Source organism: Chanodichthys erythropterus, chromosome 10 (genome assembly GCF_024489055.1).
Source record: "Chanodichthys erythropterus isolate Z2021 chromosome 10, ASM2448905v1, whole genome shotgun sequence".
Lineage (NCBI taxonomy): Eukaryota > Metazoa > Chordata > Actinopteri > Cypriniformes > Xenocyprididae > Chanodichthys > Chanodichthys erythropterus.
Genome location: NC_090230.1, coordinates 21,266,149 through 21,293,153, shown reverse-complemented (window position 1 = coordinate 21,293,153; position 27,005 = coordinate 21,266,149). Strand labels below are relative to the sequence as shown.

The 27,005-nt window shown below is 36.2% G+C and overlaps 1 protein-coding gene across 1 annotated transcript; it reads left to right on the top strand.

The window, feature by feature from the left end:
- Window positions 1–18,691: 18,691 nt before the first annotated feature.
- LOC137027921 (elastase-1-like) lies at window positions 18,692–24,031 on the top strand. Its single transcript, XM_067396540.1, has 8 exons — window positions 18,692–18,799; window positions 18,911–19,002; window positions 19,634–19,734; window positions 20,540–20,665; window positions 21,615–21,751; window positions 21,828–21,970; window positions 22,059–22,208; window positions 23,924–24,031. Exons 1-8 carry the CDS (start codon window positions 18,760–18,762, stop codon window positions 23,933–23,935), a joined length of 801 nt encoding a protein of 266 aa, XP_067252641.1. The 5' UTR covers window positions 18,692–18,759; the 3' UTR covers window positions 23,936–24,031.
- Window positions 24,032–27,005: the final 2,974 nt, after the last annotated feature.

Here is a 27,005-nt window from a genome sequence, read left to right as displayed (position 1 = left end):
CACACACACACACACACACACACACACACACACACACATATATATATATATATATATATATATATATATATATATATATATATATATATATATATATATATATATATATATATATATATATAATTTATGAGAAAGAGAGTTAACTTGCACATAGATGTGCACTTACAGCCACTATCAGTGTCGACAGCAGATCTGTATGACACTTTGTAGGTTGTCGAAAAAACACCTTTTCTGTGAAATGTTGAAATAAACCTGATCATTGCACTGTTGCTGTTTTTAATTACAGTTGGATTGGGAAGATGGGAAGCAATTTGAGTCTTCTGCTGTGTAAGTGTAAGTCTGATCAGAGTAAGATCAGACTTTGTGCCTCTTCCAACATCCAGTTGAGAAACTTCATATTAGTTTTTCACTAAAGCTGTATGAACACAACTGTAACAGTCAGAGGTTCACTCACCTTTGCTTTTCTATTATTACTTCATGCTTGTCTTGAATTTGAAGTGCTGAGGGATTAATTATGAAGGTATTTTAATGAAATACTGTGTGCACCACACATTCTGTCCTTCTGAATTGTGTTCAAGTCATTATTTCCTTCAGGTGCAGCTCCATTTCAATTTGCAACTCTTCAAGCGAGTAATTCTTATAAGATATAAATCAATTAATATTCATTTATGTTCTGCAAATAAAATAAGACACCTGGATACAGAATGAGCACTTTGCCATGATGCTTGTGTGCAAGACAGCAGCCATTAAGAATTCAGGATAATTTTACTGACCCAATGCAAGGTAAACATGTCAACATCTTGGTGGTTGAACAACTCTTCTGAAGGATAATTGCTTGTATTGCCAATTAAGGGTGAAATGGGTTAAAATAAGCAATTTAATCAGCATTTATTATGAAGAAACAAAATTTTGTTAGATTAACTTACTAGATTAACCAGTAAGACATTAGTTGACCAGTTTCACCAGTTATGTGTAACTTGTCCTCTGGCTAAACAAGTGCTAAACCAACAAAAGAATAATTGCATTGAAAAACCCAACAAAACAATACAAAAGCAACCTTGAATCCACTGTTTTGAGAATTTTGTATCTTCTAGGATTCAGCTCACTGATATGTAAATGATTTGAGCACATTTTTTATTTTCTCTCAATAAAGGTAAATCAGGTTAGAAGACATTTTGCACTTTTTGTCTGTCAGGAGGTCAAATTAAATATTATATGAGTGGGTTTATTTATTTTAAAAAGCTTATATTTAATTTATGCAATATTTACAATTTTCACAATCCTGGTACCAAAATAGGAACATAAATACATTTTAAAACCTGTGGTTTTGTTATTTTTTATTATTACACATACACATACAGCCCAATGTACTGAGCTAATGTAGAATTTTCTATATTGATTTTTCACAGGTGGTATTTTGAACACACTGCATGTTTTGTGTTTTAACCTTAAAGGAAATCTCTGTGAACTTTGAATAAGGTCCTGACAGAAAATTACCAGTACCTTTACTAAGCTCGTATATAGTGTGTTTTATGTTTATTAAATATACCTATACTGTAAAAAAAAAAAAAAAAAAAAAAAAAAAAAAAAAAATTGGTTTAAGCAACCTGGATGCCTTAGAATTTTGAGTTCATTGAAATTTAAAATTTGAATAAAGTCGATTGGCTTAATCAACAGAAACTCAAAACAGTATGTTATCTGAACCACATTAATTATTTAAATATGACAAAAGAAAAAATATTGTTATAACAAATCATGAAAATTATTTTTTACATATGAAAATTAAATATAATTTTATTATTTTTTACTTATTTTACAACTGACCCTTTGCCAGGAGTTTGATTGACAAGCGATGTAACCAATCATAACGCCGAATCCATCATTTTGTCCGACAAAGCAGTCAGGAGTAAGAAGATTAACTTTGGTGGACTTGAACTTGAAAAATGGTGAACTGACGTCTTTCTGCGTCTTAAACAACATTCCTTCTCATGTTCATTCATGTTTATTTGATGCTATAAATTAACTAGTAGGAAGATATGATTGGCCGCTTGAGCTGAGGCGCTACAGCAATCTGTGACGACACATTAAAGAGCCACAAAATGTTTTTTATTGTTCACATACAGTCTGTATAATTCATAAACACAACTTCATTCTTTATAAATCTCTCCAACAGTGTAGCATTAGCCGTTAGCCATGGAGCATAGCCTCAAACTCATTCAGAATCAAATGTAAACAATAACAGTATACAGTAGTCACATAATCAGATGTATGCATGCAGTATGCATGACGAACACTTTGTAAAGATCCATTTGAGGGTTATATTAGCTGTGTGAACTTTGTTTATGCACTGTTCAAGGCAAGCACGAGGTCTGTGGGCGTGGAGCAGGAGAATTAAAGGGCCAGTAACCCTGAAGCGGCTCATTTATAATAATGCCCCAAAATAGGCAGGTAAAAAAATGAATTAAAAAAAATCTATGGGGTATTTTGAGCTGAAACTTCACAGACACATTCAGGGGGACACCTTAGACTTATATTACATCTTTTTAAAAAAAGTTCTAGGGCACCTTTAACTTTTTTTCAAAACTCTTCACACAGTTCTCCAAACTAACTTTCAGCTTGACACAGCAGTTATTTTTACATTCACAATGCGCTAAAACTCAAATTAACTCATTCTTTAAAAACACTTGCAAAGGTTTTAACATAAAAAAAAAATACATACATAAAAAACACTTACATCAGGCAGCATCATGCAATGTTTTCTTTTATAAAATTTCTTTACAAAACAAGAATGATACTCTCTACTGCTTGTAATTCACTGCAGTATGTGTTACATGAACCATGTTTACATTACAGTACAAAATTATTCCAAAGTTTTCCCCCTTTGGATGGATGGTAATGAAATTGAAAGACTAATGCTTGTGTAGGTGTTCAGTTTCATCTAATTGCTTTGATAATATTTGATTTTTTTTAATTCAGAATATATTTCAATATGGCATTACAGTTTTTTACAATCACTTTGCTACTATTTTCAGAACCTTGATGTCATTTTTCAAAACTCTAGACACAAAACTCAAAAGGGTTATCACTTGTAACGCAGGCTGTCTAATGTTCAAAACATTGCATTGTGCATTCACATCTTTAAAGCAATCTTGCACTTGCACAATCATTGGTTCAAAACACAGATTTACTGTGAAATACCATTGTTACATAACTATAGATCACCAACACACAAGCAACCGATAGTTTCACTGTGTCATTGTTCGTACAATCATTAAATATTGTAGAACAAAATAGGTGATACAGGTTTCATTATGGTACTACATGTACTCTGTAAAAGTACTGCAGTAGTAGAGAGAATACTACAGACACAGTGGAATCATTGAACAAAGTTTGTAATATACAATCACAACATAGGTTTATTTGAATCAAAGAAAAAATAATTAGCTATGAAATAGAAAAGAAAAGACAGTGCTGTAAAACATCAAATGCAGTGTTCCTCAACTTGCTTGCTTGTACTGTAAGAAACAAAACAGGAGTGCACTGCAAAAAAATGCTGTTCTTACTTAGAGTTTTTGTCTTGTTTCTAGTCAAAATATCTTAAAGTTCTTAAATCAAGAAGCATTTTCTTGACAAGTAAAAATTCTTTTCTTGTTTTCAGGAAAAATAGGTCAAAAATAATTACATTTTTTCCTGAAAACAAGAAAATAATTTTTACTCGTCAAGAAAATGCTTCTTGATTTAAGAACTTTAAGATATTTTGACTAGAAACAAGACAAAAAGTAAGAACAGCATTCTTTGCAGTGTGAGAAGGTGGTACAGTATTTGGGGCCATAGACAGTGTCTGATGAAGCATTATGATAAAATATTGGGCTACATCCATGGATATTGTAGTCTGGTTCAGACTAATTGGTGACAATGAATCTCATTAACCTGAAACTTTCATGATTTACAGTATATATGGAAGATTGTTTTTCTGTTTCCATACAACTATGCATTAAGAATAATGCAACAGTTACTTATCATTTTGAGCAGTTGTATCAATTGATAGTTAGATCACTGTAAGGAAATGAACAGACACTCATTTGAAATTTAATGTGTGAATTGCCTTTTGAAATAGTAGTAATTTGATGTTAAGTTGTGTCATATTGAACAGGTGATTTTTGTTGAATGAACAAATGATCTAAGTTTTATGTGTATTGTATCCAAGCAATTGAGAAAAGGGTTAGAGTTTTGAAAAATGTGCATTTTGATCATTGGTTGTGAGTTTTGTGTCTAGAGTTGTGAAAAATGACATCAACGTTCTGAAAATAGTAGCAAAGTGATTGTAAAAAACTGTAAAGTCGAAATCTTGCACATTTCTGTCTTATTTATTTTTGTATTGTGCTAGGTTTTAAACTTAAGTTTAACAGTTTTGAAAAGAGTATGTAAACATCTGCAAATTGGCCTTTAGGTATTTCGGTGGTGTTTGTGTCTAAGTGAGGAAAGAATTGAAAGATGTTGTCATTGAACGCATTTTCTGCCAAAACAATGATAAATGATCCACAGTTTAGCCCACATAGACTGATGTTGTGCTCACCAAAGGTGGACATTCCAGGGGTCAGAAAGTAAAAGTCCTGCCATATTTTTATTCCACCCACTGAAGCATTAATGAGATAAATAAGTGATTAATTGAGTGATGATTGAGCATTATTGAAGACACCTGATGATAACAAGCAGAATCACCAAAGGAGAAAATCACAATTTTTAAGTTACCATCATCGAGGTCAGGGTTTGTTTTAGTTGAGCTCTTGACCCTTGCCTTTTTAGTATTAAATTTTGTTTGGGCAGTTTTAACTGCATTAAAACCAAACAGACAAGCAAAATTAAAAGATGATCAGGTGTTGTTGGTTATGTTGTTACAAAATTATTATTTGATCTGAATCACTGAACTCATTTAGAGCTCAATCTCTGAGTTAAATTTATGTTATTGATTACAGAAGCACTGTGATTATACAGCACAAGATCCGCTTTTTCAATATATATATATATTTTTTAAGAGTTCTGATTTATTTTTTTAAAAAAAGCACTCATTTAAACACACAAACATCAAGAATCATCCTGTGAATCTCAACAGTGGTGGCCATCATAAAGCATGTTGCAGTGCATTCTGGGAGCCACCAATCAAAATTCATCCATGGCTCCCATCATGCATTGCTGTATGAATAAATTATGAGCTAAATTGTCTTAGTAATTTCATTTATTCTCACTATTAAAATTTTGCTGTTTTTCTGTGACTTTTTAGTAGCTTGTTTTCTAATGTTCAGAGTTGATCTGTTGATCAGAATATGTTGCTTGTCACCGTTGTTGAGATTCACAGGCTGATACTTGATCTCTGTGTGTGCCTAAAATTATAATTTTTTTTTGTGATAAGGACAACTTTAAAAAAAAATAAATAAATAAATCTGTATTGCATGAGCTGATCTTCTGTAGAATCACAGTGCTGCTGTAATCAATAATGTAAATCTAACTCAGAGATTGGGCTCTAAATGAGTTCAGTGATTCAGATCAAATAATGTTTATGTAAAAACATAACCAACACCTGATTGTCTTTTAACTTTGCTTGTCTGTTTGGTTTTAATGCAGTTAAAACTGCCCAAACAAAATGTAATACTAAAAAGGCAAGGGTCAAGAGCTCAACTAAAACAAACCCTGACCTCGATGATGGTAACTTAAAAATTGTGATTTTCTCCTTTGGTGATTCTGCTTGTTATCATCAGGTGTCTTCAATAATGCTCAATCATCACTCAATTAATCACTTAATTATCTCATTAATGCTTCAGTGGATGAGATAAAAATATGGCAGGACTTTTACTTTCTGACCCCTGGAATGTCCACCTCTGGTGCTCACAGTGTGAACAGTTTTGAAAAAGTGACCTAAGTATTGAGAAATGTATCCTAGCGATTGTAAAAAACTGTAACAAAAACAAATATTCATAGAAAATGCCGTCAAATATATTGTGTATTCACACTGTGAACTTGTCACAGACAACTATGAACATTCTGAACAAGATTTCTATCCTGTTTCACAGCTCATATCCAAGCTTCACGATCAATACGGTACAGGCCTCATTCTGTCTGACTTCACCTTTACTAAAGCGTTCAATACTCAAAATGATAACAGCCTCTGAAATCATCCACTGGTTTAGCTCAGCATCAGTCCTCTCGACTGTGAATGTGAACGTGAGGTTAAGTAACTTCACCTTCAGTCAAATGCGTGGGTGAATGTTGATACCTGGAGACCGCGCAGTCGAAACGCTCCAGCCAAAAATGCCACCGTTTAAATTTGATTGACATGATTCACAATGGATTCAGAGAACAAAGGTTCCCTGAATGTCAAGATTATGGAGCGGAATACACAAGCCTTTCTCATCTCTGGCCGAACGGGTGAGAAACACATCGGCTATTACAGGATTTGAGCTGCTTGTATTAATTGGTTTTCTTAATTAACACAGCATGCACAGGCATTAATATTCACGCCTCATAAGATAGTGTCGATGCTCCTCATTCTGCGCTAAATTATTTAGCTGCACTCAGAGCAGGAACGTGCAGAAAAATTGACATTTTGGACGATATGTTGACAAAAAAATGCAATTAGGGGCCGTGTTTTTGTGTTTTTTAATGATTAAAACTTCTGCTGTCTTTCATTAATGATATGTATAGTGACAATGTTAATAACATTGAAAAACAAAACATCTCCGAACAGGACTCACAGAATACATATGCAAATAGCTAAACAGCGATTAACTGTACGTGAAAACTCTTTCCGTGTGCTTAAAATTGTAAACAAGGGAAAATAATTAGAGTTTAAAATGATTTATTATCCTTATCTGCCAGTTTGACAGCTTATTCAATTTGACATGTCGTGAGTGTCAACCAGCACTGAATAATTACCTCATTTCTACCTCATTGTCAGTAAGTCATTAATTTGCTGTTTGACAGGTTTGGGACTGAAGAACAAGAGGATAAGACCTACCTGTCAGAAAGAAAAATCACAAATGACTAAATGAAATGAAGAGCTTGTTTCTTCTCGTAGTTGACATATACTTCCCCTTGTAACAGGAAGTTGGCGCGAGACATATCAAAAGTTGAGGCCGCTGTCTTCAGAATTAATGAATAAAAAATAAAGCAACCAATAAAGACACAACAGCAAACAATTTGCTAGTTGTTATAACTAGTATAAAGGCAGGTCATATTTTAAATTTAGGGGGAGGGGCATTGTCATCCAAGAAAACATTTTACTGGACAAAAATGTGTGCTGGACGATGTCATCAATAGTATTGGTCTGTTTTTCCTAAACAAAAACAGACAATGTGAAATGTCAACTTTTATAAGTGGACTAACATATAGAATCTTAGGCTCAGATCTCAGATCTGATTTTTTATTGCTGTTCACATTGTTGTTTTAAATGTGGCCAGTATCAGATTTCCAGTGTGAACAGATCATGGTTCTGAACTGATCTGGGGTGCGTTTCCCGTACAACGACATAACTCGTAGCTTCACTACCATAGTACAATGCATCGTTGAACAAATCAACTTGCTAGTCATGACTGTTTCCCGAATACATTGTCGCAAACCACGTTGTGAATATCACACAGATGGAGGAGTAATAATAACATTCTTTGAATGAGTGCGTTGGAGACCAAATTAATGCTAGATTTTTTTTGCTATAAATTGTGGACATGGCATCTGAGGACTCAGTTATTTTGCTTCATTTCCAGATTCAATCATAGGCTTGTTCTTACGTACTAGAGCACATACGCACATGCACACTCTTCAAAAATGGTGCTTCAAATCTCTTGACAAACTAAAATATGTAAATGACATTTGTATGTATTCAAAATAAAAGATATACATTGTACTTAATGTCAGCTTGCTTATACGTATTGCTCAAGATAACGACTTATGAAGTCCTAATGTCATAAAAACAAAAAACTATGCTTCTAACCACAGCTGCCGTTCCAACCACACAAGTTGCGATGCAGTTTGCGAATGTTCGTTTGAACTGTAGCTTCGGGAAACACCAATTTGCTGAACTATGTTAGTAACAACAGAAGTTGCTATGTTAGTTGGATGCACAAAAGAACTAAATGGCCAGTTTTTTTCCACAAAATCTACTCAATTGCTTCTCAAAATTAGTACAAAACTAGCCCAATTGCATTCCGGGGGGTTAAATATGAAGTTAGCGTTGCTGATTCAACCCATGGAGTTGCAAAACAACCTACGGCAACAATGAAAAAGTACACACACAGCGCGCTGTCGGATGGCATTAACATTAACAATTGGGTGTTTATTTGTAGTGTGATCTGCCGCAGAAGCCAACGAAATTATGCGCATATGAAAAATAAAGACAATGATGTGACAAAATAGAGCAGAGTTTTAAAACTTTTATGATAGGCCTACGAGCCCTTGTTTTGCTTGTATTACAGAGCTGTCTCTGTAATACTTAGGAGTTCTGACACATCACTGCCCTTCTACTGACTACCCTTCGCAACTCTCTTGATAATGTTGGGTACATTGTAAACCTTAACACTCGAAATAATTCATTGGTTTGAGTAGGACAAACTTAAATTAAACAAGTTAGTTTAGTCAAATTAACTTTTATGAGTATTAACTCTTTTTCTTTCAAGTTCACAGAACTGATATATTTCAAGTAAACTGAACTGTTTCATTGTTTTGAGTTTTATGAACTTATTTCTTTTAATTTAGATGAACTTAAGTTTAACTGAAACTAAGTGTTATATAATGTTTTTTTGTGCAAGATTAATGTTAAGTGGGAGATTTAGGATTGGTTTTGTTAAGCTGATTTAGAAAAGTTTCTGTTAATGTGGGTTTTTTTGAGAGTTACCATCATGGTGACAAGCGGTGCACGCCGCTTGAGAGAAAGTATGTTAAATGCTTTATATTTCTGCACTCATTCAAGTGTTATACCATGCTATTGTTAGCAAAGTTTCTGAATTGGCTTGTTATAGCTAGCTATGGTTACACGGATAGAAATATTCACATTGAGGTTACATGAAAATTTAAAGTCAAATGTATGAATTAGTGTACTCAAACATTTCAAGTTAAGAATAATTAAAATGTATAAGTATAAAATAAAAATCTGCCAGTTCTGCTGACTTAAACTTTGAAACTCTTAACTTAAAAATTTTAAGGCAACTGATTGCCTCAGATTTTTTGAGTTTTGCCAACTTATTCAAATTTACATTGTATGTACAATCTTTAAACAGACTCCCATGACCGTAGAATCATGACGAATGTTGATCTCGAGCGACATAAAAATCATGAATTCTGATATGACTGTTCACAAAACATCTGACCTGTATCGGATTTAGTACCACATATGGAACACAAATTGTGTGTTCACAAATTGTGGCACAAATCATAACTGAAAAGATCAGAATCCATGTGGTTTGTACTATTCACACTGTCATGGGTAAAACAGACATGAGTCACGTGGGCAAAAAAAAAAAAAAAAAAAAAAAAACTATTTCAGATTTAGGCCACATTTACCTGGAAGTGTGAACATAGCCTAAGTGCAACCAGACAAACAATAAAACTCTTTGGCATCTCCAACTCCAAGACAGCAATGAGATTAAACTCAGAGATCTTCAGGTCTCAGATTTGCCAGCAAACCTGGAATGAAAAGTCAAAGATCTCAAAAAGAACTCAAATATTTCTCATTCAAGATCAAATAATCTGAGCTGCTGTTTCATTTTTTAAAAAGTTGATACTTCAATAAAACACAACTTGGAACTTTAATGAACTATTAAAGAGCAACAAAGCTTTCCTGAAGCAAGAGAAGTTGGTCTCTTCAAAACAAATCAGCATGAAGCAGGGCCGTAACATCAGCAAAGCCTGAATAAATGATGATGTAAAATATCGCCTGTGCCGTTGAGGGTGGGACAACAAATCAGGCCGCAGTCCTCCACGGCTGCTGACACATTCTGACACTGATAGATCCGCGCGGAGGGCTGCTCTTAATTACCTTTTAGCCCAGTGCTGGAGAGAGAGAGAGAGCGGTTCAGAGGCGGCCATCGGCCGAACGGCAGCGACAGAGATGAATGCGCAAGACTTCCCACGATCAATCAGCCACTCTGGCCTCCTCTGGATCATCTGTCATGTCCCTATGGAAAAGACAGAAAGAGAAAGCTCTCATTCTCACCCGTCTCACAAAGAAAAGACACGGAAAGAGAACGACAAGAGATAATAAAGTGAAAGACAGTTTGGAGGCGTTTAAGAGGAGATGACTGTGAAAAGCTCAAGGTGGTGCGCACACACAGGCTGATATAGTTAGCATGCGCTTATCAATCGCTTCTGTTGTGGTTTAATTGCAATTAAAGGTTGCAAATTGTCCCGTGGATCATTTTCACCAGCGTCAGGATGCACGAAGACATTGATCACACACACAAACATGTTAACTTAGCTAATTAAAATGAGGACAAACTATAAAAATCTGTAGTTTAAAGCCAAGTGTAAGGCTACAAACTAACCCAAAGCCCACTGAATAAACAAAATGTTTTGGTTTTTTTTGGAATTAATTAAGAAGTGTTTGCTTTATTTTATATGAATATTTCTTTGTGCGGAGAATTTGGCAGATTTACTCACTTTTGCGGATTTTGTACTGGACGGATGGATGAATGGATGGATGGACGGACGGGTGGATAGATGGATGGATGAATGGATGGATATGTGGATGGATGGATGGATGGATGGATGGATGGATGGGTGGATGTGTGGACGGACGGATGGATGGATGGATGGATGGAATGGATGGATGGATGGATGGATGGATGGATGGATGGATGGATGGATGGATGGATGGACGGATAGATGGATGGATGATGGATTGATGGATGGATGGATGGGTGGATGTGTGGACGGACGGATGGATAGATGGATGGGTGGACGGATGGATGGATGGATGGATGGATGAACGGATGGATGGATAGATGGATGAACGGATGGATGGATAGATGGATGGATGATGGATTGATGGATGGACGGACGGATGGATAGATGGATGTGTGGACGGATAGATGGATGGACAGACGGATTGGTGGGTGGATGGATGGATGGATGGATGGATGGATGGATGGATGGATGGATGGATGGATGGATGGATGGATGGATGGGTGGACAGGTGGATGGATGGATGGGTGGACGGGTGGATGGATGGATGGGTGGACGGGTGGATGGATGGATGGATAGATGAATGGATGGATGGATGGATGGATGGATGAGTGGATGGATGGATGGAAGGACGGATGGATGAATGGAAGGGTAAGTGGATGGATGGATTTATATGTGGCTGGATGGATAGATAGATGGATGGGTGTGTAGATGGATAGATGGATAGATGGATGGATGGGTGGATGGATCGGTGGTTGGATAGATGGATGGATGGGTGGGTGGATGGATGGATGGACAGATGGATGGATGGATGTATCTGTGGGTGGATGCATGGATGGGTGGATGCATGGACTGGACGGATGGCAGATGGATGGACGGACGGAGGGATGGATGAATGGATAAATGGATGCTTGGATGGATGGATGACAGACAAACAGCGATGTATAAACAGACAAATGGATAGATAGATGACAGATAGAGAGACAGAGATAGATAGACAAATGGATAGATGGAGGGATAGACAGACAAAAGGATAAATAGACAGACAGGCACACAGATAGATAGAAAGAGCTCCAGATGAACGTGTAACAAACATCTCATGGTTCTCCAGAGCGCAGTGGATCTGTTGATTGGTTTTGTCACCTGAGCAGTTTCAGGGTCACTGACTGCTGCCTCGACCTTGCTCTCGGTCTTGCATCGGCGGCTGTCAACATGGTCACATGACCCTGACCTGTGACATCACTCAAGACCACCTGCACACAGAAGAACACAGAAGTTAATACACTGCACACCCAAAATTCAGCCAGCGCCAATCAATCAAAACATCATCCAGCGCTCCGCTCAGATCATTTATGGAAATGCAGAGCTGCCAAGCTCACATTCACACTCCACACATCCAAAGTGTCAATACATGTTCTTCTGATGGGTTCCTCTGATCTGTGTGATTTTCTGTCTCTGCAAATTGGATGAAAGCTGAAATCTTGAATATTTGTATGTATAACTAGATTTGAAGTAGTTGCTAAGGAGTTCTGAGTGTTTTTATAGTGTTGCTAAGCAGTTGCTAGGGTACTCTGACTGGTTGCACACTGGCCAAAGTTTAATACTCATGTATTTGTTCAAATCACCTTAAAGCTGCAGTACACAATTTTTCCTCTTTGTCGCCATCTTTGTTTGAAACCTGCGATTGCAGTCATATGCAGAACAGTTATCTGTACGTGTGTTGTGTCTTGGCTCAGCTCGTCAGTGTGGATGAATCTAATGCTTGCTGTCAGTCACCGCACCGGTGTGGAACTTCAAAATCACAGATTCAACATCTTGAAAGTATGACCAATATAAGAATTTTCACTGGAAAATATCATTTGAACAAGTAAGTAACGTCTGCCACTTTTGTTCTGACCAACTGAGGAAAAAAGCATTAGGCCTACAATAAATCGCGCCGCCAGTGATGATTAATGATTGTTATACTTTGTTCTCAAATTGTTAATGATAACAACATCAGCATTGTGTGACTGTGTATTTTGACTACGGGTGAATCTCCAGTTGTCACTGATGACCGTCATTTGGATCTTTCTGGATAACAATCCACCATCAAATGATAAGTTTAATTATTTCAGCTGCTGTGAGAACAGGCTATAAATGATCCGCTACCAGCAGCATCCTCACATGATAAAACCGACTAGTCTGGACTCCTTCCTTTCTGTTTATGGACGTGATGTAATGACGCACAGATGAACTGCTGCATGCTCTAATTTCCCGCGGAAATCCACCATGTCGCTCTTATTATAAAACATTATTGCAAGCTTACCGTTGTGAATCGAGACAAGATAATGAGAGACAAGATAATGAACACTGGCTGGTTATGTACTTGCTCAAAAATTGATTTTGGATCATTTTTAACCAAAAAAAATTACGGACTGCAGCTTTAAATTTTACATATTGCATTTTATTAAACAGTGTATTTTATTTTAATTAGTTAACAGTAATTAGTTTACATGGACCTTCTGGGTTTTCCATATTTGTTGCTAAATGTAAACTTTCATTTTGGGTGAACTACACACGATAAATATTGTTGCATTTTTGTATTACAATATATTGCGACACCCCTCAAATAAACGCATGAGGCAGATTATTAAATATGCATGTAAATAAAGTAGCATGAAGTGTGTTTGACCTCTGTGAATGTGACGTGTCTCTCGGGGAACACGTGGCTGTTGACAGGACGCGCAGTGACGAGCATGTCCACTCTGAAAGCTTTCCCCTGCCCGCGACGGCGTGTACCCGCATCAGAGTACACAGGGGACGCTGTCCGCGGGGGTCGCGGAGTGTATGTGATGGAGAGCGTCCGTTCGGTGCACATACTCGAACCCCGTGGGACCTGCAGCGTTCTTTGCAGCTCGCCAGACAGTGAGGCGCTATCAGTGATGAAAAAAGCTCCCGATATGGCGTCAAGTTTCCAGTTATCTGATGGAAAACTGGATGATGTGTCGGTACACAGCAGCCTCTGCTGACACTCTCATGACGGCAGGACACGAGGGAAGAGGGACAGGCTGAGAGACAGAGACAGGCAGAGAGAGAGAGACAGGCAGATCTATAATTGAACCTATTGTTTTATATGGCAGTGTGGGGTCCTTCCATAAAATTTGATTTCTTAAATTGGGAAAAGCATCCGATTGAAACTCTACATTTAGAACTCTGTAAAAGAATACTCAAAGTCCAAAGGAAGACGCCAAACAATGGATGCAGGGCAGAATTAGGCCAATACCCTCTCCTTCTAAATATCCCAAATACAGCCATCAAATTCTGGAAACACCTAAAAACAAGCGACCCCAACACATACCATTACAGAGCCCTAAAACACCAAGAGCTGAGTGTCAGTAAGAATCCCCTGTGCCAGCTGGTGCTGAGACTGACTGACCTCACACCCACAGAGATCTGCCAGCCTCAGGACACACACACACACTCACACACTTTTGGCTTACACAAATTATAAAGACAAGTACAGGTGCTGGTCATATAATTAGTATATTATCAAAAAGTTGATTTATTTCACTAATTCCATTCAAATAGTGAAACTTGTATATTATATTCATTCATTACACACAGACTGATATATTTCAAATGTTTATTTATTTTAATTTTGATGATTATAACTGACAACTAAGCAAAATCTCAAATTCAGTATCTCAGAAAATTTGAATATTACTTAAGACCAATACAAAGAAAGGATTTTTAGAAATCATGGCCAACTGAAACGTATGAACATGAAAAGTATGAGCATGTACAGCACTCAATACTTAGTTGGGGCTCCTTTTGCCTGAATTACTGCAGCAATGCGGCGTGGCATGGAGTCGATCAGTCTGTGGCACTGCTCAGGTGTTATGAGAGCACAGGTTGCTCTGATAGTGGCCTTCAGCTCTTCTGCATTGTTGGGTCTGGCATATCGCATCTTCCGCTTCACAATACCCCATAGATTTTCTGTGGGGTTAAGGTCAGGCGAGTTTGCTGGCCAATTAAGAACAGGGAAACCATGGTCCTTAAACCAGGTACTGGTAGCTTTGGCACTGTGTGCAGGTGTCAAATCCTGTTGGAAAATGAAATCTGCATCTCCATAAAGTTGGTCAGCAGCAGGAAGCATGAAGTGCTCTAAAACTTCCTGGTATACGGCTGCGTTGACCTTGGACCTCAGAAAACATAGTGGACCAACACCAGCAGATGACATGGCACCCCAAACCATCACTGACTGTGGAAACTTTACACTGGACCTCAAGCAACGTGGATTGTGTGCCTCTCCTCTCTTCCTCCAGACTCTGGGAACCTGATTTCCAAAGGAAATGCAAAATTGACTTTCATCAGAGAACATAACTTTGGACCACTCAGCAGCAGTCCAGTCCTTTTTGTCTTTAGCCCAGGCTAGATGCTTTTGATGCTGTCTGTTGTTCAAGAGTGGCTTGACACAAGGAATGCGACAGCTGAAACCCATGTCTTGCATATGTCTGTGCGTAGTGGTTCTTGAAGCACTGACTCCAGCTGCAGTCCGCTTTTTTTGTATCTCCCCCACATTTTTTTAATGGGTTTGTTTCACAATCCTCTCAAGGGTGCGGTAAATATATAAATAAAATAGCACAATAAATAAATAAATATAAAATTAACTGGCATAATCTTTATTTGGATACACTTTAGTTAAAGTTTTCACCACTGGTTTGAAGCTGTCTGCAAGAAGACATTCATGAATTTTACAGCAAATCTACAGCAAATCATCTGCCCTCTAAAAAAAGACTTTTATTTATAGCTTTTTAGTGATTTAGCTTTTAAAATGCTTCAGCAGACGAACCAAAGAGATCATGAAATACATTTTTCACAACTAATAAAATATCATCTCAATTCCAGCAGTTTCAGAGCCACATCTGAACATGATGTTTCTCATAGTGTGCACTGAAAGTAAGCAAACGATGTGTTTTCCTGCACACCTCTCAGATCATTTACTCCAACTTCTTGGGGTCTGATGTGAAACAAAGTTCTCTCATCTTGATTCTTTTCATTCTCCGTACATGGAAAACTCTTGGAAATGTTCTGAACGCCCCCCATGAATTTCATCAGCTCAAGTCATTAACTTTCAAACCTCACAAACTCATTTGAGGGAGCTCAAATCCTCCCTTCATTAAGAGATGACATTCTATCATGAACAAACATCTTTAATTAAAGCATCCTCCCCATCTGATCCGCACGTTTGACTCTCAGAGGTGCCGTGAGAGCGACGGATGATGAGACCGGAGCCCGTGTGAAGCGGTGGAGCCGCGGACGGGCCGCTCCTGCTCCCAGCCCAGAGGCCCTGATGTCGGCATCAGCGCCGGCTCAATTACCAGTCAGGACGGCTATCTTTCTAATGGACTCTGATAAGAGAATAATCCAAACGCAGACACTTTAATGACTTCTGCTTTAATTAGTGACAGTATAAAAGGTGATTTGCTGTTTCTATTGTGCTCAGATCTTTTGTGCGAGCGATCACAAGTTTGGACGGTTTGCATCGTGAAGTGGTGTGAAGAAGTTTTTATGAGCTCTGGGCTGAAGAATGAGCTGGGAATGAACTGAATGAACCTACAACCAAAGTCAAGGCCAATGTCAAAGTGTTCATACAAGAAACAAGAGAGAGTGTCATGTGTTAAGTCAGTCCGATTCAGTCTCTTAAAAAGTATATAATATAAAAAATAATAATAATAAAAAAATAAATAAATATATATATATATATATATATAATAACAAAATTTTATAATTGTATGTTATATTTATACACAATTATGCAATTATGCATATATTATTAAATGCAATATTATTAAACACATTATATATTTAAAATATAATACAATTATATATTTAAATATTATATGTAATATATTTAAATATAATAAAATATATATAGTAACATTTTAAAATTTACAAAAATTAGAAATTGTATAAAATTATATTTATGCACAATTATATATATTTTTAAATAAAATAATACAAATCTATTTAAACATTATGCAAACTTACATATGAATTTCCATGATCTATAGAAAAATCTATAGAAGAATTTGTCATATATATATATAAACACTAATATAATAACTACATGAATTATATATATATATAAAAACTAATTTATATATTTATAATTTGATAGTTGTATAAAAGTTATATTTATGCACAATTATGTATTTATTATTACATGAAATATTATTAAATACATTATATGTATATAAAATATAATAAAATTATATATTTAAATATTATATGTAATATATTTCAATATATATATATATATATAAAATACTATAACATTTTATAAAATTTAGAAATTTAGCTTACGCACAATTATGTATATTTTTTTATTAAATATTAAAAATCTATTTAAAGTATACAAATTTACATATTATTAATTTACATTATCTATAGAAAAATACATAGAAGAATCTGTCACATTATATATGTGTTTGTGTGTGTGTATATTTACATGAATATTTGTTCATTCAAGTCTGTGATCTTGAAAAATGCGAGAAAATGTGTTTAAAATAACACACACTTCAGATAAACAATTCAGTCCGACCTGATCAGATGTTTCTTGAAGGCGCTTCAGTGACCAGCGTGTGACCTTTGAGAGGAGGAGGTGAGAAGAAGAAATGTTTCAGTCGTGGTGAAAGGTCACGTCATCACATTGAGGTCAGCGGTGGTCAGAAACTCAAAAACACACTATCAGAGTGTAGCAAATAGATTACCTGTGTACTAGATCTATCTATGATGTTTGTTACTACATGGAAAAAGCAAAGAAGTTAACAGAAGACTCTGAGTGACACCAATGGATGTGGCTGTTCAGTCTGCAGGTTTCAGTTTGCTGTGCGCTGCCTCCCTCTAGTGTTCAACAGGAAAACTGTCACTGCACAGATGAAGTCACTGTGACAGCAGGATCAATCACTGATATAGTGACATGTTCTAGAGTGCAAGAAGAAGAGCAAATCACAGAATCTCTGTAAATGTGTTTAAAGTTTGGTAAAGAGAAATCCTGCAAAAGAAATCTTATATATGTGACCATTTTAAGTTCAGTAGTGAATATAACACCTCGTTCCTCTCCTACAGGTGACATTTGTGACAAAACTCCTGGAAATGCCAAATATAAGTCTTATCATGCTGAGGTCACAGTTTCCTTATCAATATCAGCACTGAACCTGCAAACACACTCCGTACATTCACAAAAGAACAGATCCGTCAGCAGAAATTTACAGCGCTATAGTTCAATAAAACTAGTTCACTTAAACAGCTTTTGTAGATCATTATTAAATATTAAAAACAGTTCCAAGCTACATAATAAAAAAATATATAAAATGTATATAAAATACACATTTAAAAAATAATAATAATTATTGTTTTATGAATTTTGTTTTTATCATTTTTGCTTGTTTTAATATACTTTATATAAATTTTAAAAAAAGCTGACATGAAATACTTCCTGTATTGTATCTAAAACTACACAATCAAAACAGCATTTTTTTTTTAATTCTTTAATAATTATTATGCATGCAATAGTAGATTTGTTTTTGTATATATTTGGAATTTTGTACTTTCAAAAACGTACTTAAAATGTACACTTTCCTCATAGGTTCACATAAATGTTAAATTAATATCTTAATGTTGACAAAATATATAAATAAATACATTTTCATTAAATTAGCAAATACTAATCTATATATTATTAATATGAATTATTATTACTAAAAAGATAATTATATGAATGAATAAAAATTAAATCAATCAAATTTCTATTTTTGCTGAATTAAATAATTAATGAAATGCAAATGAAACCATATTTGAACTTTATATCAGGTGAGATGCTGAACTGAACTAACTCGAAGCTAATGCAGGTCAAGCATCCGTGTCAAACTAAATAAACAAGTTTATTCTGCAAATGGAACATTGGCCTTGGCAGTGGTGATATCTGTGGGATTCACACACCTGTGGGTATCAGCCGTGAGTCAAACACCTGTTCTGTACATTGCTGTGAACTTCTGCGGGCATATATATGAACGATGGAAGAATTCAGAAAGACGACAGACTGCAAACATGCTGAGGATCTTGTTGTTGAGTGTGCTGGCCGCCCTGGGTAAGATGCCTCTCCTTTTCCTTAACAACTGCATAAAAAACTAAGTCTATATGGACTCAAAATTCAAAATGACTACAATCCTAGTATGTCTAAATGCATTTTTGTGTCCAGCGCTGGCTGAGCCCAGATATATGGAGGATCAGGCCATTGAGGAGAGGGTTGTGGGTGGAGAGGTGGCAAGTCCCAACTCCTGGCCCTGGCAGGTATGACATTTTTACTCAAATTAAATCCTTTTAAATCTCAATAACTAAGATTTTTTAGTGGTTTTCCACAATTAAATGGGCATGGTGGTACCAGCTTTTCAGATATCACATATACGTCGCTAAATCTGGAAAACATCTGTTGTGTACAAACATCTGATTAACATCTTATAAAAAGCAGTTTTACATTCTAAAACATAAACATCTTAAAGACGTTTTCTAAATGTCTATTTATCATCTGACAGGAAACGTCTTAAAGACATTTTACAGATGAGCAAACACTAAAAATGCAAAACATGACTAAATGCAGACATCAAATATGTGATGTACGTGTGCTTAAGGTGGTTAAGCTATTTTTTTCTACATATGAAGGTTTGTTGGAGTCCAACTAACAAGATAAACCAAGATGATGGTCTACAAAGAAAGTTGACCTCAGCTCCATAGTAATGGCCATTAAAAAAAAACAGCTTATATCAAGTAAAACTTAAAGCTGGTTTTAACTGGATTTTCCAACATCAATATAGTCCAATCAGAGCTTTAAGTTTGAAAATACCACTCATATTGAAATGTTTCTACAATTTCTTTTTACTCTCATATTTTAAAGTTCTAACTGAATCACCGTCTTCTGTCTCAGATCTCTCTCCAGTATCTGTCTGGCGGCAGCTACCATCACACCTGTGGTGGGTCTCTGATCAGAAGGAATTGGGTGATGACCGCCGCCCACTGCGTTGACACGTAATGATTTTTATTTTTTTTTTGTATCTAAATTGTTAAGAAACAACACAAACATTGAGACAAAGCACAAGTCTGCAGAACAAAAGTGGGCATTTTAAAAATCATGCAAAGAAATGACCCCACCCCTAAACTCTACTGTCACTGTGACGTGGGCCAATCAGGTAACGAAGTCGAAAGCGCCCCTCCATTATGGCCTCGCCCACTGATCTGGTAACTGCCATTAATGTCCTGCAGAGACTCATTGACCTTATCCAGAGCAGTGCCATGACAGGCTGTGAGGGATAAACTTACCATGTTTTCAGTGGCATCCACTGTAAAAAGATGTAGAAATCTTCTAGATAGCTTATAATTTTCCACAGCTCATGTTGTCTAGAGTACTTTTTTCTTATAGATTCTTTTGCAGTTTCACCTGCAGAACAATCCAACAACACATTAAATTACCATACAACCCACTGAAGAGAGGTATGTATATATCCCTCACAGCTGTGAATAAGGTCAATACTTGATCTGAAGCACGCCTGTTAAGACTGTCGCAGTTCGCCCTCTGGTGGCAGATGTAATTCACTTTCAGTGTGTTTGCAAAACATTTTTTGGTTGTAGTGGAACAATGGATTCAGACAGATGTGTATTAACAATCAAAACTCTTCTAATTTTGTCAGTTTTTCACCTTTAATCAGAATTGACAAGTCAATGGAAATTCTGCGCCTTTAAGACAGCGTCAATGCAGGATGTAATAGATTTTTAAAAAGTGTTCACTTGTTCCTGACTCTATACCTATGTTTTTCTGAACGTGTTTCCTCTGCAGCTCGAGAACTTGGCGTGTTGTCCTGGGCGACCACGATATTTACAACCACGAGGGTCGCGAGCAGTACATGAGCGTCAGTCAAGTGGTCATCCACCCCAACTGGAACAGAAACAATGTGGCTGCTGGGTGTGTATATAACATGCACAACATACACGACAGTGGTGACAATCATACACAATATATACGCGACTATATCGACAAACACTCGTAAGGCCTATAACTTGTAACACAACAAACTCGACTGTATCAATAGTTCTACACTGCAGAAACTCCAGTGTTAAATTAACTCTTCTGGGAGATATGTGAGACCACACTCCAGAGTGTTAAAGTGTTAAAATAAGAGTGTTAAAAGAACACTGAAAAGTGTTAAAGTTAATGAGTTAATTAAGTGATTAATTGAGTGATGATTGACCATTATTGAAGACACCTAATGATAACAAGCAGAATCACCAAAGGAGAAAATCACAATTTTAAGACACCATCATGGAGATCAGTGTTTGCTTAAGTTGAGCTCTTGACCATTGATTTTTTTAATATTAGATTTTGTTTGGATGCTGTAACTGAATTATAACAGCCATTATTTGACCTGAATCACCAAACTCATTTCGATTTTTAGATTGCATAATAGTTTTTGATTGTAATGAAAATATCCTTAGTAGTAATATAACTATATATTATTGCAGAGATTTTTTTTTTTTAGATTGAAGATAATAGTAATATACAGGTAAAATTATAAAATAAACTCAATATCTCATGTTCTCCACTCAGAGTTCAGACTATTTATTTTTTATTTATTTTAATATTTTGCAGTAATTACATCAAACACATCATATATCAACAATTGCGCATTTAACTTTAATGCTTTACATACAATAACATCTACAGTTACACATAATATCTAAGCAGCATACTTGACTGTATTGAGTTTTCGACATAAATCTCATACATGACTACCTGGACTTACATCAACACAACATTCATGATCGCGTCAAAGATCTTCTAAAGTTATAGCGCCCCCTAGCATGAGAAATGAAATGCGCATTGTAGACTGTGATGCCTGTTCTTTGTTTTCCAGATATGATATTGCTCTTATGCGTCTGTCCTCTGATGCCACCCTGAACTCATACGTGAAGCTGGCCACCCTTCCACCCTCAGGACAGGTTCTGCCCCACAACAACGCCTGCTACATCACCGGCTGGGGTCGCACTCAGAGTCAGTTTAACTTCAAATAGCTTTGGTGTTTCCTGAAATCATTTGCATGTACTGATGATTCCTGTCTCTCATGCAGCTGGTGGGTCACTTTCTGCTAAGCTGAAACAGGCCTACCTGCCCGTGGTGGCCCACAGTACCTGCTCTCGTAGCGACTGGTGGGGAAGCACCGTGAAGAACACCATGGTGTGCGCTGGTGGCGGCAGCTTGTCTGGATGTCAGGTGAGAAAAACTGACTGTCAAACAGATCATGAACTGTTTCCTGTGGAAAGTAAAATGTCTCATTTTGGCTCCTGTTGTGTTGTTTTAGGGTGACTCTGGCGGTCCTCTGAACTGCCAGGTGAGCGGTCAGTACGTCGTCCATGGAGTGACCAGCTTTGTGTCATCCTCGGGTTGTAATGCCTACCAGAAGCCAACAGTCTTCACTCGTGTGTCTGCCTACAGCAGCTGGATTAGTGGCGTAAGTGCAATCATATTGTTATTATAATAATCTTTACATACAGTGGTGATCAGAATTATTGGCACCCTTGGTAAATATGATCCAAGATGACTGTAAAAATAAATCTGCATTGTTTATCCTTTTGATCTTTAATTCTTAAAATTAGCAAAAATCTAACCTTTCATTGAAGAAAAAAAAATTGAAAGTGGGGGCAAGTCACATTATGAAATAAATGTTTATCTACAAAACACGGTGGCCACAATTATTGGCACCCTTTTATTTGTTTTTGCAACCTCCTTTTGCCAAGAAAACAGCTCTCACTCTTCTTCCATAATGCCTGATGAGTTTGGAGAACATCTGACAAGAGATCAGAGACAATTCCTTCATGCAAAATCTCTATAGATTCCCAGCTCCATGTTGGTGCTTCTTCTCTTCAGTTCACTCCACTCATTTTCTTTAGGGTTCAGGTCAGGGGACTGGGATGGTCATGGCAGAAGCTTCATTTTGTGCTCAGTGACACATTTTTGTGTTAGTTTTGATGTTTGTTTTGGATCATTGTCCTAATGGAAGCTCCAACGATGGCCCATTATTGGATTTCTAGCAGAAGCGATCAGGTTTTGAATTTTTATCTGTTGGTATTTGGTAGAATCCATGATAACATGTATCTGAACAAGATGTCCAGGACCTCCAGCAGAAAAATAGGCCCACAACTTTAAAGATCCAGCAGTATATTTAACCGTGGGCATGGGGTACTTTTTATCCATGTGTGCACCAAACCCATCTGGTGGGTTTGCTGCCAAAAAGCTCTTTTTTAGTTTCATCTGACCATAGAAGCCGGTTTGAAGTTCCAGTCGTGTCTGACAACTGAATATACTGGAGATTGTGTCTGGATGAGAGCAGAGGATTTTTCTTGAAACTCTCCCAAACAACTTGTGGGGATGCTGTTTGATCATTTTTTTAGGCTTTCTGAGACTCAAGATTCAACTAATTTCTGCAATTCTCAAGCTGTGATCCTTGGAGAGTCTTTGGCCACTCAAACTTTCCTTCTCACCTCGCATTAGGATGATTTAGACACATGTCCTCTTCCAGGCAGATTTGTAACATCTTTAGTTAATTGGAACTTCTTTATTATTGCCCTGATGGTGGAAATGGGGATTTTCAATGCTTTAGCTGTTTTCTTACAGCCACTTTCTATATTGTGAAGCTCAACAATCTTTTGCTACACATCAGAACTATATTCTTTGGTTTTAATCATTGTAATGAATGATTACGGGAATTTGGCCTTTGTATTTCCTCATGTTTATACTCCTGTGGAACAGGAAGTCATGGCTGGACAATTTCATGTTTATGATCACCATGCTGGTGAGCTAAAAAAATGTAAATATGAATGGGAATATACTTCAGAGATATTTTACTCATAAATATTCTAGGGGTGCCAATAATTGTGGCCAACATGTTTTGAAGAAAAACATTTATTTCTTAATGTTATTTCCCCCCCACTTTCAATTATTTTCCTTCAATGAAAGGTTAGATTTTTGCTAATTTTATTAATTAAAGATCAAAAGGATAAACAATGCAGATTTATTTTTATAGTCATCTTTGATCATATTTACCAAGGGTGCCAATAATTCTGATCACCACTGTAAGAAACCAACAAACAATAAATATCATCATGACTGTATCTTATAATACCTTGTTTTCATTTCATATTTCTTGTGCCATTTTGTTCATTTCAGATCATTGGATAAGGAAAAAACTGAGAAGTTGAAAGACAAACATCCTCCATTTACAAATGTTTAACATCTGCAATGGCCAAAAATACTTACAATAAACTTTACATCTAATCTTGGGCTGCTTTTGAATCATTTTAAAGATTGTGTCCTCATTTAATCCAGTTTGATCAAAAACAATAAATACATTTAGTAGAGCACTTATCTATTTGAAGTTGTTGTTTTTTTTTAAGGGGAACTTGTTCATACGTAATAGTGCAGACATATTAACCCCTTCACACCTTGCGGTCATTGGAATGAACATCACATGGTTTTTAATTTAAATCAATCAAATTTTATGTTTTTATAAAATGAGTAATGCCTGGTTACTGATTGGTCTCTGATCAACCAACAGCAATGAAAATATTGTGTCTATTGTAGTGATGAAAAAAAAATCTAATTTTAATAAATTAGAGTTCACAAAAATGTTGTTTTTTTGGACCGACATTTCAGTGTTGAAGCTAACCTGGATGATCAAAACCAGTGTAGAAAGAAAGTAAAGCTTTAATTATAAAACAGCCTTTACAAAGTGTTTTACAGAAGAGAAATACAAAGAAAAAAATACATACACATAGAAATAAGATTTCTAATGATCTGTTTTGCTAAAAGTTATGGGAACATTATTTTTGAATTTTCTCTGAATGTTCAGAATGTCCAGTTTTTGAACTTTTATTTATTTATTTATTTATTTTTTTAACTATTGGTTAAGTGAATATTCCATTTTAGAATTTTGCAAATATTATGGAAAGTTACATTTGAATGTTAAACATCCAACTAAAACGTTTGAGAGAGAGAAAAAAAATAGCCATGAATGATGTATAATTAATGTTTTTATGTTAACGTTTTGCGAACATTTTTAAAGACCAGACAACTTTGAATGACATTCTATTAACATTACTGGAAGAATGTTTGTTTATAACTTTGATAGAACCTTGACACAACTTTAGTCAAAGTTCTGAGAATGTTTCCTGTTAGCTGGGTTGACATTTCAGCCAACATATTTTTTTTTCTTTTCACAAGATTTCTGTGTAAATTCTTACCACCTCTTTCCTAACTTAAAAAGTCTGATGTTTGTGTAAATACAACTTTTTATGGTATATTGTGAGTACAAATAATTCACAATGCAAAATGTGTGCCAGCCAGTCTCATTTTCCTTGCTTTATCCACCAAATTAAATTATAGCCCAATTTTGTCCAATCTGCATACACCCAAATATTAAGGGATGGGGTGTACCTTTTTTCTAATAATCATGCGTTTTTTTGTATAATTCACACTGTATGACTTCATACAAAATTGTCACCTTGTAACATAGTTATAATTTCCTGTGAGATCAGGTCTTTTTCAGATCTGTGTCAAGAGCATTAAAAGCATCAAAACAGTGCTAAATTTGATTGTGTTACTCACCGTGGGCAACCACCATGAATCTCTTGCATGTGATATTTTTGCCTCTGGTGATTTGTAGTGTATAAACGTCTGAATGTGCTCTGCTGATATTCCTGATGGTCAGATCTCCAGTTCGCTGGTTTATCTGCAATTGTTCTCTGAATCTCCCATCAGGACCTTTATAGAACAAGGTCTGATTGGTGGCTCTGTTGAGTTCAGCTATAAAAGTGTCTTTATCGCTAAACTTCCACAGTATCCGATCATCATTCTTCAGTTCGGTAACTCCAGTTTGTAGAATCACAGAATCTCCAACTGTATATTTCAGCGTATTCACTGACAGCAAGAGAAACATATAGAAGAAACATGTGAATGTGCATGTGAACCAGATTATCAATACTGTGATTATCTTGAGCTACTCACACCAGACAAGAACATTGAATTTCTTGTATGAAACTGTATTGCTGCTCTTGATCTGTACTTCGTAAACTCCAGAGTCGGTGCTTTTGGTGTTTGTGATGGTGAGGTCTCCAGTTCGATCGTCCAGCTCCAGTCTGTCTCTGAATCTCTCGTCATCAACATCGTAGACACTGGTCTCATTGGTTTGCCCATCAACTTTGGCAATGAGGGCATTTTTAGGTTCAAACTTCCACAGAATCAGATCCTCTTTCTGAATTTTAGTAATACCGGTCTGCAGACGGACAGGCTCTCCCTCCGTGAATTTCAGTGTGTCCACTTCATTTCATAAAGAAACAGAAACATGTTTGCTGACAAGCAGATGAACAACTCAAAACCCACATTAGACCCCTTTATAGAAGTTTAAAATGAATAAATGAACACGTTTAAAGAAAATACTGTAGGGTATTTGAATTTGAGCCACACACCTCGTACAATAACCTTGAATCTCTTTGTTTTGGTCGCTTCGCTGCTGGTGATCTGTAGATGATAATCTCCAGAGATTCGGATCCTGATGTCACTGATGGTCAGATCTCCTGTCTGCTGGTCCAGCTGCAGTTTGTCTCTGAACCGCTCATCATCATCATACGAAATGTTACCAGCCTTTTTGTGGATTTGATCGATGACCATGTCTTGTGGTCCAAACTTCCAGAGTATTTGCACCAGTTTTCAGTGTGACAGAATTTCCTTCCGTCACTGACACCGTTTTCTTTTCTGTCTCAACACCAAGGTATAAAACATTTTTACAGATGTTTAAAAAATTGTGCATGAACAAACTACTGTAAATAAATTCACAAAAAAAAAAAAAATGGCAAAATTTGCTAGCGAGCTGCCTGCATAAGTAACATTTTAAAGTGCATTCCTAATGAAATGGCTGTTCTAAAAAGATGTTCTTTTTGCTGTTGGTTTTCAATTTATTTTAAAAGTAACTTTTAAACATTTATAGGATTCTAGAACTTAATTGTCTCTTAAGTAAGAACAAGAATTACTTTTCACCCACAGTAAATTCCTGTTTTTCCTAAGACCTACTGCATGATTCTTTAAAGCTACATAGTTACTCAATAAATGAAAACATAATTATGCATATGAAATTAACTTTTAGGAGCCTATTTTAATGGTGGCCTATTTAACGATTTAAGCACATGGCGCAAGTGCACTTAGTCCGAATCCACTTTTGCTAGTTTAATGACGGGAAAATGTTTGGTGTGTCAGG

Excerpts from the sequence above, each read along its gene's own strand:
- LOC137027921 (XM_067396540.1), top strand. The coding sequence starts at position 18,760 with ATGCTGAGGATCTTGTTGTTGAGTGTGCTGGCCGCCCTGG. Across the intron at positions 19,735-20,539 it reads GCCGCCCACTGCGTTGACAC|CTCGAGAACTTGGCGTGTTG; the intron begins GTAATGATTTTT and ends TTTCCTCTGCAG. Across the intron at positions 20,666-21,614 it reads AGAAACAATGTGGCTGCTGG|ATATGATATTGCTCTTATGC; the intron begins GTGTGTATATAA and ends TTTGTTTTCCAG.